General features: G+C 43.4%; 1 protein-coding gene across 2 annotated transcripts in view; it reads left to right on the top strand.

Annotated features, from left to right (window-relative positions):
- Window positions 1-15219, top strand: part of sh2b3 (SH2B adaptor protein 3) — a 74255-nt gene that overhangs the window by 40884 nt on the left and 18152 nt on the right. For both annotated transcript variants that reach the window (XM_014172546.3, XM_014172547.3), the window contains exons 3-4: window positions 6974-7075; window positions 12812-12906. In XM_014172546.3, the coding sequence (XP_014028021.1) occupies window positions 6974-7075; window positions 12812-12906 (197 nt within the window). The remainder of the gene's footprint in view (window positions 1-6973; window positions 7076-12811; window positions 12907-15219) is intronic.

Genomic DNA, 15219 nt, shown 5'->3' with positions numbered 1-15219 from the left:
GTACTGATGGGGAGGTGGAGGGTAACATTTGGGAAGTCTCTGGAGAGGGTCCTGATGATGATGATGACCCCAGGGTCATCGTAATGTTGGTGCAAAGCATGCTGGGAGTCCTGCCCAGGGTGGACAGTGTCAGCTGTGAGTATTTGCTTTGCCACACATCTGTGGGTTATATTGTCAATTTTCTCCAACCATATTATCAAATGTTGTGTGTGTGACTGAAGCTGAAACACGATTGTGAAGGACTAAGATTGAAAGTGACCAGTGAGAAGTGAAATGGAATCGGAGGGCTTCACAAGCAGACCTCTGTAAATTCCCCCTGTAGTGCACTCAGCGTCATATAGAGCTTTAAAGGGGCCATCTGCAAACAACAGCAAAGCGGTCACCCAGCCACTGTTCTGGTAAACAGCTGATCTCTGACGTGAGATGAGATGTTGTTGAGATGGTCGCTGAATGAGTAGCATGAGACTTTTTGCTTCACATCAAACTGTTGTGTTGCATCTTTCTATTTGCTTTTCCCTTGTGGCTCAGGGCACACCTTATTAAGTACACTAAAATGCTCTAAACAAGCTCGAAAAGGGACAAACAATTTGGATGCGTTGTGTATACAGTCAAGGAGATGGCGTCAGGCGTTTCGAAGCAGGCGGCTAACCAAATATGGCATTTGTCCAACATTTAGTTTTCACAGGCTTCCAGTGGCGTCACCCTACCAAAGCGTTCCTGTCACTAACTCTCAAGCTACATCTGACTGATGTATTATCTAATGCTGTGTCCTGTTTCTTTTAAAGGTTGAAGAGCTCTGGAGTTTCTTTATGCTAGACCCTCGCTACCTTTATTTGCCAATCTGTTCCACAGTGTCAGTTTTAGTTGACATAGCCTAGCTATGGAGTGTCCACTGAACCGCCGGTACATTTGTTTCTCAGTACACAGGCTCGGATCTGGGGTGTATCATATTTGTGTAAGCCTAATTTATGATCGCTGTGGTGTGTGTGTGTGTGGTGTGTGTGTGTGACTGCGTGCGTACTCGCCCGCCCAGTGGAGTGCTGTCTCTGTGTAGTGAGTCAGTGCAGTGCCAGTGGGTGGTGCAACAAACTGGAAAGAGACCTGGTATTAATCTAAACAGAGGGAGCGGGAGATTCCTTCCTTCCATAACCACGTTTCCATCCACAGGCTTTATGTGAGTAAAGTCATGCAGTAGACAGGTCATTCTTTATGCGAGTAAAGTCATGCAGTAGACAGGTCATTCTTTATGTGAGTAAAGTCATGCAGTCTACAGGTCATTCTTTATGTGAGTAAAGTCATGCAGTAGACAGGTCATTCTTTATGTGAGTAAAGTCATGCAGTCTACAGGTCATTCTTTATGCGAGTAAAGTCATGCAGTAGACAGGTCATTCTTTATGCGAGTAAAGTCATGCAGTAGACAGGTCATTCTTTATGCGAGTAAAGTCATGCAGTAGACAGGTCATTCTTTATGTGAGTAAAGTCATGCAGTAGACAGGTCATTCTTTATGCGAGTAAAGTCATGCAGTAGACAGGTCATTCTTTATGCGAGTAAAGTCATGCAGTAGACAGGTCATTCTTTATGCGAGTAAAGTCATGCAGTAGACAGGTCATTCTTTATGTGAGTAAAGTCATGCAGTCTACAGGTCATTCTTTATGTGAGTAAAGTCATGCAGTAGACAGGTCATTCTTTATGCGAGTAAAGTCATGCAGTAGACAGGTCATTCTTTATGTGAGTAAAGTCATGCAGTAGACAGGTCATTCTTTATGTGAGTAAAGTCATGCAGTCTACAGGTCATTCTTTATGTGAGTAAAGTCATGCAGTCTACAGGTCATTCTTTATGTGAGTAAAGTCATGCAGTAGACAGGTCATTCTTTATGCGAGTAAAGTCATGCAGTAGACAGGTCATTCTTTATGCGAGTAAAGTCATGCAGTAGACAGGTCATTCTTTATGCGAGTAAAGTCATGCAGTCGACAGGTCATTCTTTATGTGAGTAAAGTCATGCAGTAGACAGGTCATTCTTTATGTGAGTAAAGTCATGCAGTAGACAGGTCATTCTTTATGTGAGTAAAGTCATGCAGTAGACAGGTCATTCTTTATGTGAGTAAAGTCATGCAGTAGACAGGTCATTCTTTATGTGAGTAAAGTCATGCAGTAGACAGGTCATTCTTTATGTGAGTAAAGTCATGCAGTAGACAGGTCATTCTTTATGCGAGTAAAGTCATGCAGTAGACAGGTCATTCTTTATGTGAGTAAAGTCATGCAGTCTACAGGTCATTCTTTATGCGAGTAAAGTCATGCAGTAGACAGGTCATTCTTTATGCGAGTAAAGTCATGCAGTAGACAGGTCATTCTTTATGCGAGTAAAGTCATGCAGTAGACAGGTCATTCTTTATGCGAGTAAAGTCATGCAGTAGACAGGTCATTCTTTATGCGAGTAAAGTCATGCAGTAGACAGGTCATTCTTTATGCGAGTAAAGTCATGCAGTCTACAGGTCATTCTTTATGCGAGTAAAGTCATGCAGTCTACAGGTCATTCTTTATGCGAGTAAAGTCATGCAGTAGACAGGTCATTCTTTATGCGAGTAAAGTCATGCAGTCTACAGGTCATTCTTTATGCGAGTAAAGTCATGCAGTAGACAGGTCATTCTTTATGCGAGTAAAGTCATGCAGTAGACAGGTCATTCTTTATGTGAGTAAAGTCATGCAGTAGACAGGTCATTCTTTATGCGAGTAAAGTCATGCAGTAGACAGGTCATTCTTTATGCGAGTAAAGTCATGCAGTAGACAGGTCATTCTTTATGCGAGTAAAGTCATGCAGTAGACAGGTCATTCTTTATGTGAGTAAAGTCATGCAGTCTACAGGTCATTCTTTATGCGAGTAAAGTCATGCAGTAGACAGGTCATTCTTTATGTGAGTAAAGTCATGCAGTAGACAGGTCATTCTTTATGCGAGTAAAGTCATGCAGTAGACAGGTCATTCTTTATGTGAGTAAAGTCATGCAGTAGACAGGTCATTCTTTATGTGAGTAAAGTCATGCAGTCTACAGGTCATTCTTTATGCGAGTAAAGTCATGCAGTAGACAGGTCATTCTTTATGCGAGTAAAGTCATGCAGTCTACAGGTCATTCTTTATGTGAGTAAAGTCATGCAGTCTACAGGTCATTCTTTATGTGAGTAAAGTCATGCAGTCTACAGGTCATTCTTTATGTGAGTAAAGTCATGCAGTAGACAGGTCATTCTTTATGTGAGTAAAGTCATGCAGTAGACAGGTCATTCTTTATGTGAGTAAAGTCATGCAGTCTACAGGTCATTCTTTATGTGAGTAAAGTCATGCAGTAGACAGGTCATTCTTTATGTGAGTAAAGTCATGCAGTAGACAGGTCATTCTTTATGTGAGTAAAGTCATGCAGTAGACAGGTCATTCTTTATGCGAGTAAAGTCATGCAGTCTACAGGTCATTCTTTATGCGAGTAAAGTCATGCAGTCTACAGGTCATTCTTTATGTGAGTAAAGTCATGCAGTCTACAGGTCATTCTTTATGCGAGTAAAGTCATGCAGTCTACAGGTCATTCTTTATGCGAGTAAAGTCATGCAGTAGACAGGTCATTCTTTATGCGAGTAAAGTCATGCAGTCTACAGGTCATTCTTTATGTGAGTAAAGTCATGCAGTAGACAGGTCATTCTTTATGTGAGTAAAGTCATGCAGTCTACAGGTCATTCTTTATGCGAGTAAAGTCATGCAGTCTACAGGTCATTCTTTATGCGAGTAAAGTCATGCAGTAGACAGGTCATTCTTTATGTGAGTAAAGTCATGCAGTAGACAGGTCATTCTTTATGTGAGTAAAGTCATGCAGTAGACAGGTCATTCTTTATGCGAGTAAAGTCATGCAGTAGACAGGTCATTCTTTATGCGAGTAAAGTCATGCAGTAGACAGGTCATTCTTTATGCGAGTAAAGTCATGCAGTAGACAGGTCATTCTTTATGTGAGTAAAGTCATGCAGTAGACAGGTCATTCTTTATGTGAGTAAAGTCATGCAGTCTACAGGTCATTCTTTATGCGAGTAAAGTCATGCAGTAGACAGGTCATTCTTTATGTGAGTAAAGTCATGCAGTAGACAGGTCATTCTTTATGCGAGTAAAGTCATGCAGTAGACAGGTCATTCTTTATGTGAGTAAAGTCATGCAGTAGACAGGTCATTCTTTATGTGAGTAAAGTCATGCAGTAGACAGGTCATTCTTTATGTGAGTAAAGTCATGCAGTCTACAGGTCATTCTTTATGCGAGTAAAGTCATGCAGTCTACAGGTCATTCTTTATGCGAGTAAAGTCATGCAGTAGACAGGTCATTCTTTATGTGAGTAAAGTCATGCAGTAGACAGGTCATTCTTTATGTGAGTAAAGTCATGCAGTAGACAGGTCATTCTTTATGCGAGTAAAGTCATGCAGTAGACAGGTCATTCTTTATGCGAGTAAAGTCATGCAGTAGACAGGTCATTCTTTATGTGAGTAAAGTCATGCAGTAGACAGGTCATTCTTTATGCGAGTAAAGTCATGCAGTAGACAGGTCATTCTTTATGTGAGTAAAGTCATGCAGTCTACAGGTCATTCTTTATGCGAGTAAAGTCATGCAGTCTACAGGTCATTCTTTATGTGAGTAAAGTCATGCAGTCTACAGGTCATTCTTTATGTGAGTAAAGTCATGCAGTAGACAGGTCATTCTTTATGTGAGTAAAGTCATGCAGTCTACAGGTCATTCTTTATGCGAGTAAAGTCATGCAGTAGACAGGTCATTCTTTATGCGAGTAAAGTCATGCAGTAGACAGGTCATTCGGAAAGTATTCAGACACCTTGACTTTTCCCACATTTTGTTACGTTACAGCCTTATTCTAAATTGATTAAATCATTTTTTCCCTCATCAATCTACACACAATACCCCATAATGACAAAGCAAAAACAGTTTTTTTTATTTAAAAATAAATGTAAATGACATTTACATAATTATTCAGACTCTTTACTCAGTACTTTGTTGAAGCACCTTTGGCAGCGATTACACCCTCGAGTCTTCTTATGTATGACACTACAAGCTTGGCACACCTGTATTTGGGGAGTTTCTCCCATTCTTCTCTGCAGATCCTCTCAAGCTCTGTCAGGTTGGATGGGGAGCGTCGCTGCACCGCTACTTTCAGGTCTCTCCAGAGATGTTTGATCAGGTCCGGGCTCTGACTGGGTGGTGAAGTGCACGATATGAGCTTGATGCTCCTTTCCAATAAATATCCAGGGTCTTATTCTGGTGACATGTTGATCAATGATTGACTGCAGTTTGACAAGTAAAAATATTCTCGCTGTTATCCATATTAATCTCAAGCCTACCCACAGTGTATCTGCCAACTGTTGGCTGGAACGCATGTGCCAAGACCAGAGGAGGCACATTTACTTTGCTTTCTAATGCAGCAGTTAGTTTTGTCACAATCGGTAGAGTTAGAAATGCGATGGAAACACGTTTTTATTCGCTACATGAAAACGAAAACGCACTGATTTTTTTTTTTTTATCTGCAACAAGTCAGTTTGGTGAAAACACCACTGGTGGGAAAATGCACATTTTCTTTGTGAAGATTTTAGGATATTTGCATGAAAATCTGTCACCAATTGGATGGAAATCTAGCTACTGAGTCAAATACTGATCATTTCTCCCTAAAGTTGTTGGGATGAACAATGGCTCCATGTGATTCATTCATACTAAGACGCATGAGGACAGGAAACGAGGGGGAAAGAATCTCCTTTTGATATGCCCAACCTGTCTGGGATAAGCATGGCCTGTGTTCCTAATGGCACACTATTCCCTAAATAGTGCACTCCTTTTCAGCAAGGCCCATAGGCCTCTGGTCAAAAGTAGTGCACTAAATAGGTTATTGGGTGTAATTTAGGACGCACCCATGGACATTTCATCCGCTCACACACTGTGTCACAGGGTCACACTCATCCGCCTCAGCCCTCTGGAATCCACCCGTTTTTTTCTCTCCCCCGCTCTCCTTTGTCCCCCGCTGTCCTTTCTCCCCCATCTTATACTGTCTCGCTCATTTCCTTTCCGTCAGCCAGCATGTGGAACAGCTCACACATGACACACAACAGCAGAGCTATCATCAGCATACGACAAGCACTTTCCTTCTGCCCGTTTTCTCCTGAAAGAACAGTGAGGAGATTAATTTTCAAAGGTGACCTTTGCCCTGTCATCCCATGGGGCTGTTGATGACTGGCCTCCCCTCCTCCCTCTGAGCTGGGCTGGAGACTGTGAGTGTGTTCCCTGAGGAGCAGTCTTCCTCTCTTGGTCTCTCCATTCTGAACTGGGCCTGGAGGGAAGGAGCCTTGGCGCTCAGCCCAGAGAGTTCCACTGAGGGATACTCCAGGGGAAGAGCCAAGTTGGATTTTCAACAGCAAAGACTCGTACACACAGGAACACGTACTTTAGACACTCTGACACTGAGAAAGACCCACCCACCCACACACACACACAGCCTGCATGTCCCAGTGGTTGTGCATTTCCCACTAGTTCCTCCACCATCTGGATCCCCTCTCCATCTAGTTGTGGAGTTCTTGTCGGAGAGCGCTGTAGAGCGAAAGGAAAACAACATCAAAACTGCAATAGATCAAATGAATGCAACCTGATATGTCTACTCCCCCAAAAAACAACACAAACTAACCCTCCTCACCACAAACACTCAGTCAAATGTTCAAGTAAAGCAGAAGCAAACTGTATCTTGAAATGTCTCTTAATGTGCCACAAACACACTAGTATGACGTGGTTTTTTGAAGGGAGTTGCGTCGAAGTGGATGTGGTGAGTTACCGGAACAGTGGTGTTTGAGGTGGTGTGTTAGTGGAACAGAGTGGTGTTTGAGGGGTCTAGGACACGACATGCTGTAACAATGTCTGCTTGATCTCTGACCCTGTCTCTCTCTGTGTGTGTGTCCTCCAGGGCTCCAGTCCTAAACTCACAGCACGTTGCTCAGACATCCTGGAGATCCGCCGCTGCAACTGTCTGGAGATGCCTGACAACACAAACACGTTTGTTCTAAAGGTGAGGAAGAGGAGAGACTCTCACCTGTTGTTGGAGATCTAGCTTCATGCCTCATTTCTTGTCCTTTTCTCAACATCGCCTAATCACACACACACACACACACACACACACACACACACACACACACACACACACACACACACACACACACACACACACACACACACACACACACACACACACACACACACAGCCGAGCCAGTCTGTTCTCTGTCCAAAAGCACTCCTGTGGATTTATAGTGAGCATTGTGCTTCCACATGAATTGCACACACACACACGTAGTAATATGGCGCCGACAGATATGGCAGCTCTGCTTCTAGCTCCTAAGCAACTTTGCAGTATTTTTCTAACATTATTAGACCTGAATTTTTTTTTGTGTGTTATTACATACAGCCGGAAATAAGAGCGGCGGTAACTCACCAGCGTTACGACCAGGAATACGATTTTACCAAATTGGATCCTTTGTTCATACCCCCCAGGGCAATTTAACTTATTCCAGAGGCTGCTCCAAAACACCACCGACGGAGAAGAGGTATTCAGAGTGGACTTCTAGTTCGACTCAGGAGGCGTGCACACCATCCACCGCTTCAGAGTATATTACTCGCTAATGTTCAGTCTCTGGATAATAAAGTAGACGAGCTCAGGGCGAGGATCTCCTTCCAGAGAGACATCAGGGATTGTAACATACTCTGTTTCACGGAAACATGGCCCTCTAGAGATGATATACTGTCCCCGTCCATACAGCCAGCTGGGTTCTCAGTACATCGCGCAGACAGGAATTATGAACTCTCCGAAGAGAGAAAGGCGGGGGTATAGGTTTCATGATTAACCCCTGTGTGGCCTCGGGACGGACATCCAGCGAAAAATCATATCGCTATTAGCATAACAAAATGTAATAATTTTTTTTTTCATTTTTTTTTCTCCAATTATATCGTTTTATAGATACACCTCTCCTGAATCGGACCACGTTGTCCGATTTCAAAAAGGCTTTACAGCAAAAGCAAAACATTAGATTATGTTAGAGGAGTATATCGTAAAAGTAGCTACACAGCCATTTTCCGACCAACCACATGCATCACAAATAACCAAAAAACAGCTAAATGCAGCACTAACCTTTGACTATCTTCATCAGATGACACACCTAGGACATCATGTTACACAATACATGCATTCTTTTGTTCGATAAAGTTCATATTTATATATAAAAACAGCATTTTACATCGGTGCGTAACGTTGACTATTTTCCCTCAAATGCATCCGATGAAACAGAGCTACAATTTACTAAATTACTATTCGAAAACATTTTTAAAATGTAATATTGTCATTCTAAGATTTATAGATGAATATCTCTTGAAAGCACCTGTAATGCCAGATTTAACTTTACTGGGTAATCATACTTTGCGATGAAAGGGGATGCGATACTCTGAAAAATAGGCTAACGTTACAGGTCAGCGCCATCTTGGAACAATCGCATATCACATCTAGTCTTGTATACTATTGTCAATAATCCCTTACCTTTGGTTGTCTTCATCAGAAAGCACTTCCAGGAATCCCAGGTCCACAACAAATGTATTTTCGTTCGAAAAAATTACTCCTTTATGTTCCAAGAGCTTGTTCTTGTTAGCGCGTCTGAAGGCTGATCTAAATGCTTCGTCGGCCACGGGACAGCCATTTCGAGAAAATGCATTTTTTTCCCATTTAGGTTCGTTCAAACATGTCAAACGTTGTATAACATAAATCTTCAGGGCGTTTTTCAACAAGAGAGCCAATAAGATTCGAGGGGGACGATTGAATTGTGTTTCGAAAGGGGAGGGTAACCAGGGGCGCCGGCGTCATAATGGTGATGGCCCTCTCCGTGTGACCACGTTCCACAGCGTCTCATTCATTCAGTTTTAACAGTAGGAGACTCAAACCACTTTATAAAGACTGGGGACATCTAGTGGAAGCAATAGGAAGTGCTCAATGAACCATAGCTCACGGTGTGATTAATAGGCAACGTGATAAAGTTGAGTTCGCAATTCAGAATTCCACTTCCTGTTTCCATCTGTCTCGGGGTTTTGACTGCCATATGAGTTCTGTTATACTCACAGACACCATTCAAACAGTTTTAGAAACTTTAGGGTGTTTTCTATCCACAAGTATTCATTATATGCATATCCTAGCTTCTGAGTTTGAGTAGTAGGCCGTTTAAAATGGGCACTAATTTTTTTCAAAATGCGCTTTGGCGCCCCCTATCCTAGGCGACCGTCAAGAGGTTAACTACTCATGATGTTTCTATGTTATGATAATCACAAGTCCTTTTGTTCACCCGACCTAGAATACCTCACAATCAAATGCCGACCGTATTACCTCACAAGAGAATTCTCTTCAGTTATTGTCACAGCCGTGTATATTCCCCCTCAAGCCGATACCACGACAGCCCTCAAAGAATTACACTGGACTTTATACAAACTGGTAACCACATATTCTGAGGCCGCATTTATTGTAGCTGTGGATTTGAACAAAGCAAATTTGAGGAAACCGCTACCAAAGTTAGACCAACCCATTGACTGTAGTACTCGCTCTGGAAAAACATTGGACCACTGCTACTCAACTTTTCGAAATGCCTACAAGGCCCTCCCTTCGGCAAATCTGAGCACAATTCTATTTTGTTCCTCCCTTCCCATAGGCAGAAACTCTAACAGGAAGTACCCGTGCTAAGGTCTATTCAACGCTGGTCTGACCAATCGGAATCCATGCTTCAAGATTGTTTTGATCATGCGGCCTGGGATATGTTTCGGGTAGCCTCTGAGAATATCATAAATACACGGATACGGTGACTGAGTTCATCAGGAACTCTATAGGAGATGTTGTACTCACTGTCTATTAAAACCTACCCAAATCAGAAACTGTGGATAGATGGCAGAATTCGCGCAAAACTGAAAGTGTGAACCACCGCATTTAACCGTGGCAAGGTGACTGGGAATCTGGCCGAATTCAAACAGTGTAGTTATTCCCTCCATAAGGCAATCAAACAAGCAAAACATCAGTACAGAGACATGGTGGAGTTGTAATTCAACGGCTCAGACACGAGACGTATAGTGAGGGGAAAAAAGTATTTGATCCCCTGCTAATTTTGTTCGTTTGCCCACTGACAAAGAAATGATCAGTCTAAAATTTTTATGGCAGGTTTATTTGAACAGTGAGAGACAGAATAACAACAGAAAAACGCATGTCAAAAATGTTATAAATTGATTTGCTTTTTAATGAGGGAAGTAAGTATTTGACCCGCTTTCAATCAGAAAGATTTCTGGCTCCCAGGTGTCTTTTATACAGGTAACGAGCTGAGATTAGGAGCACACTCTTAATGGGAGTGCTCCTAATCTCAGTTTGTTACACAAGGCTTGTAGTGGCCAACTACAAGAAACGTCTGACCTCTGTGATTGCCAACAAGGGTTTTGCCACCAAGTACTGTCATGTTTTGCAGAGGGGTCAAATACTTATTTCCCTCATTAAAATGCAAATCAATTTATAACATTTTTGACATGTGTTTTTCTGGATTTTTGTTGTTATTCTGTCTCTCACTGTTCAAATAAACCTACCATTAAAATTATAGACTGATCATTTCTTTGTCAGTGGGCAAATGTACAAAATCAGCAGGGGATCAAATACTTTTTTCCTTCACTGTATATGGCAGGGTCTACAGACACGGACTACAAAGGGAAAAGCAGCCACGTCGCGGACACCGATGTCTTGCTTCCGGACAAGCTAAACACCTTCTCCCGCTTTGAGGATAACACAGTGCCACCGAAGCTGTCTGCTACCAAGGACTGTGGGCTCTCGTGCTCCATGGCTATGAGTAAGACATTTTAAGCGTGTTAACCCTCGCAAGGCTGCCGGCCCAGGCGGCAATTCCTCGCCGCGCCCTCAGACCAGCTGGCTGGAGTGCTTACGGACATATTCAATCTCTCCCTATCCCAGTCTGCTGTCCCGACTTGCTTCAAGATGTCCACCATTGTTCCTGTACTCAAGAAAGCAAAGGTAACTGAACTAAATGACTATCGCCTCGTAGCACTCACTATTGTCATCATGAAGTTCTTTGAGAGGCTAGTTAAGGATCATATCACCTCTACCTTACCTGATCCTAGACCCACTCAAATTTGCTTACAGCCGCAATAGATCCACAGACGATGCTGTTGCACTGCACACTGCCCTATCCCATCTGGACAAGAGGAATACCTATGTAAGAATGCTGTTCATTGACTATAGCTCAGCATTCAACACCATAGTACCCTCCAAGCTCATCATTAACCTCGGGGCCCTGGGTCTGAACCCCGCCCTGTGCAACTGGGTCCTGGACTTCCTGACGGGCCGCCCCCAGGTGGTGAAGGTAGGAAACAACACCTTGACTTCGCTGATCCTCAACACAGGGGCCCCACGAGTGCGTGCTCAGCCCCCTCCTGTACTCCCTCGCCTCCAACTCAATTGTCAAGTTTGTAGACGACACAACAGTAGTAGGCCTGATAACCAACAATGACAAGACAACCTACAGGGAGGAGGTGAAGGCCCTTGGAGAGTAGTGCCAGGAAAATAACCTCTCACTCAAAATCAACAAAACAAAGGAGCTGATCGTGGACTTCAGGAAACAGCAGAGGGAGCACGCCCCTATCCACATCGACGGGACTGCAGAGTAGAAGGTGAAACGCTTCAAGTTCCTCGGCGTACACATCACTGATGATCTGAAATGGTCCAACCACACACAGTGTGGTGAAGAAGGCGCAACAGCGCCTCTTCAACCTCAGGAGGCTGAAGAAATTTGGCTTGGCCCCTAAAACCCTCACAAACTTTTACAGATGCACAATTGAGAGCATCCTGTCAGGCTGTATCACCACCTTGTACGGCAACTGCACCGCCTGCAACCACAGGGCTCTCCAGAGGATGGTGTGGTCTGCCCAACGCATCACTGGTGGCAAACTACCTGCCCTCCAGGACACCTACAGGACATGATGCAACCTTGCACCTTAGAGGCTGCTGCCCTATATACATAGACTTGGAATCACTGGCCACTTTAATGTTTACATACTGCTTTACTCATCTCATATGTATATACTGTATTCTATTCTACTGTATTTTAGTCAATACCACTGACATTGCTTAATCTAATATTTATATATTTCTTAATTCCATTATTTTACTTTTAGACGTGTGTGTATTGTGAATTGTTAGATACTACTGCACTGTTGGAGCTAGAAACACAAGAATTTCGCTACACCCGCAATAACATTTGCTAAATATGTATATGTGACCAATAAAATTTGATTTGATTTGACACACATACCCTCTGCCAAACTTGCCTTAGTTTCTTCCTATTCCAGTTCTTGTGTGTGTGCCGCGTTTGCGTGCGTCACGTCTGTGCGTGCGTGCGTCACGTCTGTGCGTGCTGCGTCACGTCTGTGCGTGCGTGCGTCACGTCTGTGCGTGCGTGCGTCACGTCTGTCGCGTGTGTGTCGCGTCTGTGCGTGCGCGCGTCAAGTGTGTGCATCATTTGCGTGCGCCACGTCTTTGCGTGTGTCACGTAGGTGCGTCACGTCTGTGCGTGCGTGTGTCACGTCTGTGCGTGCGTGTGTCACGTCTGTGTGGGGGGTGTGTGTGTGTCGTGCGTGCGTTTGTGTGACATGTCTGTGTGCGCGTGTCACGTCTTTCTGTGTGTCTGTGTGTGTGCATCTCCTTAACCAGCAGTCTTGTCTCCTCCCCAGGTTAATCACTATCCAGGTAGTCTCATATTTGAGACCGACAATGACCAACAGGTCAGCTCCTGGACAACAGAAATTAAAGAATGGATAAACAACAGGTGAGAGACGTGCCACATCTAACCTAAATGTTACCACTATTTATCATGCTACTCTTCTCCCTGTCTACTGTCAGCCTTTTTCTTCATCTAGCTTTGTGTTGTGTGTGCGTGCGTGGCTGCGGAGCTGTGTCAGGTGCAGCCCTGTGAAAGAGGAAGCGTGGGGGAGGTGTGAGTCTCAGTGGGGGAATTTTAAGGACCTTTCTGCAGATGTCTGGATTCTCCATCTCACTTCCCGTTCTGAGGCCAACACGGTTTCAGCTCTGCAGCACCCATGTCCCAAGGGTTCTCTCTCGAGCACACACACACATTTTAGTCTCATGCATTTCTCTCCTGCAGTACTGACATCTAGTAGTTAGCATAATGCTATTAGGATTCCACATTTGTCTTCAAAATGGAAATCCCGTATTAAATGGCTGAAGTGTGCAGGGAATGATGAGCTATTGGAGACCCATGGCTTGATTATATGATTGTGCATATTCATAAGTTTGTGCATGTGTGCAGCTATTTTTCATGTGTGTTTGAGATACAGTGCCTTCGGAAAGTATTCAGACCCCTTGACTTTTTCCAGTCTTTGATTAAATCGTTTTTTCCCCCTCATCAATCTACACACAATAACCCACAATGACAAAGTTAAAACATTTTTTTTTTTTTAAATGTTTGATAATTAATACAAAATAAATACTTTTACGTAAGTATTCAGACCCTTTACTCAGTACTTTGTTGAAGCACCTTTGGCAGCGATTACAGCTTGGGTATTACGCTACAAGCTTGGCACACCTGTATTTGGGGAGTTTCTCCCATTCTTCTCTGCAGATCCTCTCAAGCTCTGTCAGGTTGGATGGGGAGCGTTGCTGCACAGCTATTTTCAGGTCTCTCCAGAGATGTTCAAGTCCAGCCTCTGGCAAGGCCACTCAAGGACATTCAGAGACTTGTCCTGAAGCACCTCCTGCATTGTCTTGGCTGTGTGCTTAGGGTCATTGTCCTGTTGGAAGGTGAGCCTTTGCCCCAGTCTGAGGTCCTGAGCGCTCTGGAGCAGGTTTTCATCAAGGATCTCTCTGTACTTTGCTCTTTTCAACTTTGCCTCGATCCTGACTAGTCTCCCAGTCCTGCCGCTGAAAAACATCCCCACACCATGATGCTGACACAACCATGCTTCACCGTAGGGATGGTGCCAGGTTTCCTCCAGACATTCAATCTTGGTTCCATCAGACCAGAGAATCTCGTTTCTCATGGTCTGAGAGTTCTTTATGTGCCTTTTGGCATACTCCAAGCGGGCTGTTATGTGACTTTTACTGAGGAGTGGCTTCCGTCTGGCCACTCTACCATAAAGGCCTGATTGGTGGAGTGCTGCAGAGATGGTTGTCCTTCTGGAAGGTTCTCCCATCTCCACAGAGGAACTCTGGAGCTCTGTCAGAGTTCTTGGTCACCTTCCTGACCATGGCCCTTCTCCCCCGATTTCTCAGTTTGGCCTAGTGGTCAGCTCTAGGAAGAGTCTTGGTGGTTCCAAACTTCTTCCATTTAAGAATGATGGAGGCCACTGTGTTCTTGGGGACTTTCAATGCTGCAGAAATGTTTTGGTACCCTTCCCCAGATCTGTGCCTTGACACAATCCTGTCTCTGAGCTCTATGGAAAATTCCTTCCACCTCATGGCTTGGTTTTTGCTCTGAAATGCAGTCAACTGTGGGACCTTGTATAGACAGGTGTTTGTGCCTTTCCAAATCATGTCCAATCAATTGAATTTACCACAGGTGGACTCCAATCAAGCTGTAGAAACATCTCAAGGATGATCAATGGAAACAGGATGCACCTGAGCTCAATTACGAGTCTCATAGCAACGGGTCTGAATACTTTATGTAAATATTTGTGTTTTTGGTTTTTAATAAATTTGCAAAGTATTAAAACAATATTATGGTGTATTGTGTGTAGATTGATGAGGAAACGGTTTTACTTCATCCATTTTAGAATAAGGCTGTAACGTAACAACATGTGGAAAACGTCAAGGGGTTTGAATACTTTCCAGATGCACTGTATAAAGTATCATAGAAAGTCTAAACCCCCTTGGATTTCTTCACATTTTGTTTCATAAGGGGATAAAAATGGATTTCATTTTTTTTTGGTCAACAATCTACACAAAATACTCTGTCAAAGTGGGGGAAAAAATTCTAACATCTTCTAAAGATTATTGAAAAATTATACCTGAGATAAGTATTCACCCCGCTGAGTCAATGCATGTTAGAAACTCCTTTGGCAGTGACTATAGCTGTGAATCTTCTTTGGTAATTCTCATAAGATCTTTGCACACCTGTATTGTG

The sequence above is a fragment of the Salmo salar genome, chromosome 24, assembly GCF_965601325.2.
Source record: "Salmo salar chromosome 24, fSalSal1, whole genome shotgun sequence".
In the NCBI taxonomy this organism is placed as follows: Eukaryota; Metazoa; Chordata; class Actinopteri; order Salmoniformes; family Salmonidae; genus Salmo; species Salmo salar.
The sequence above is the reverse complement of the archived record's forward strand: the minus strand, read 5'-3'. Positions and strand labels throughout refer to the sequence as shown.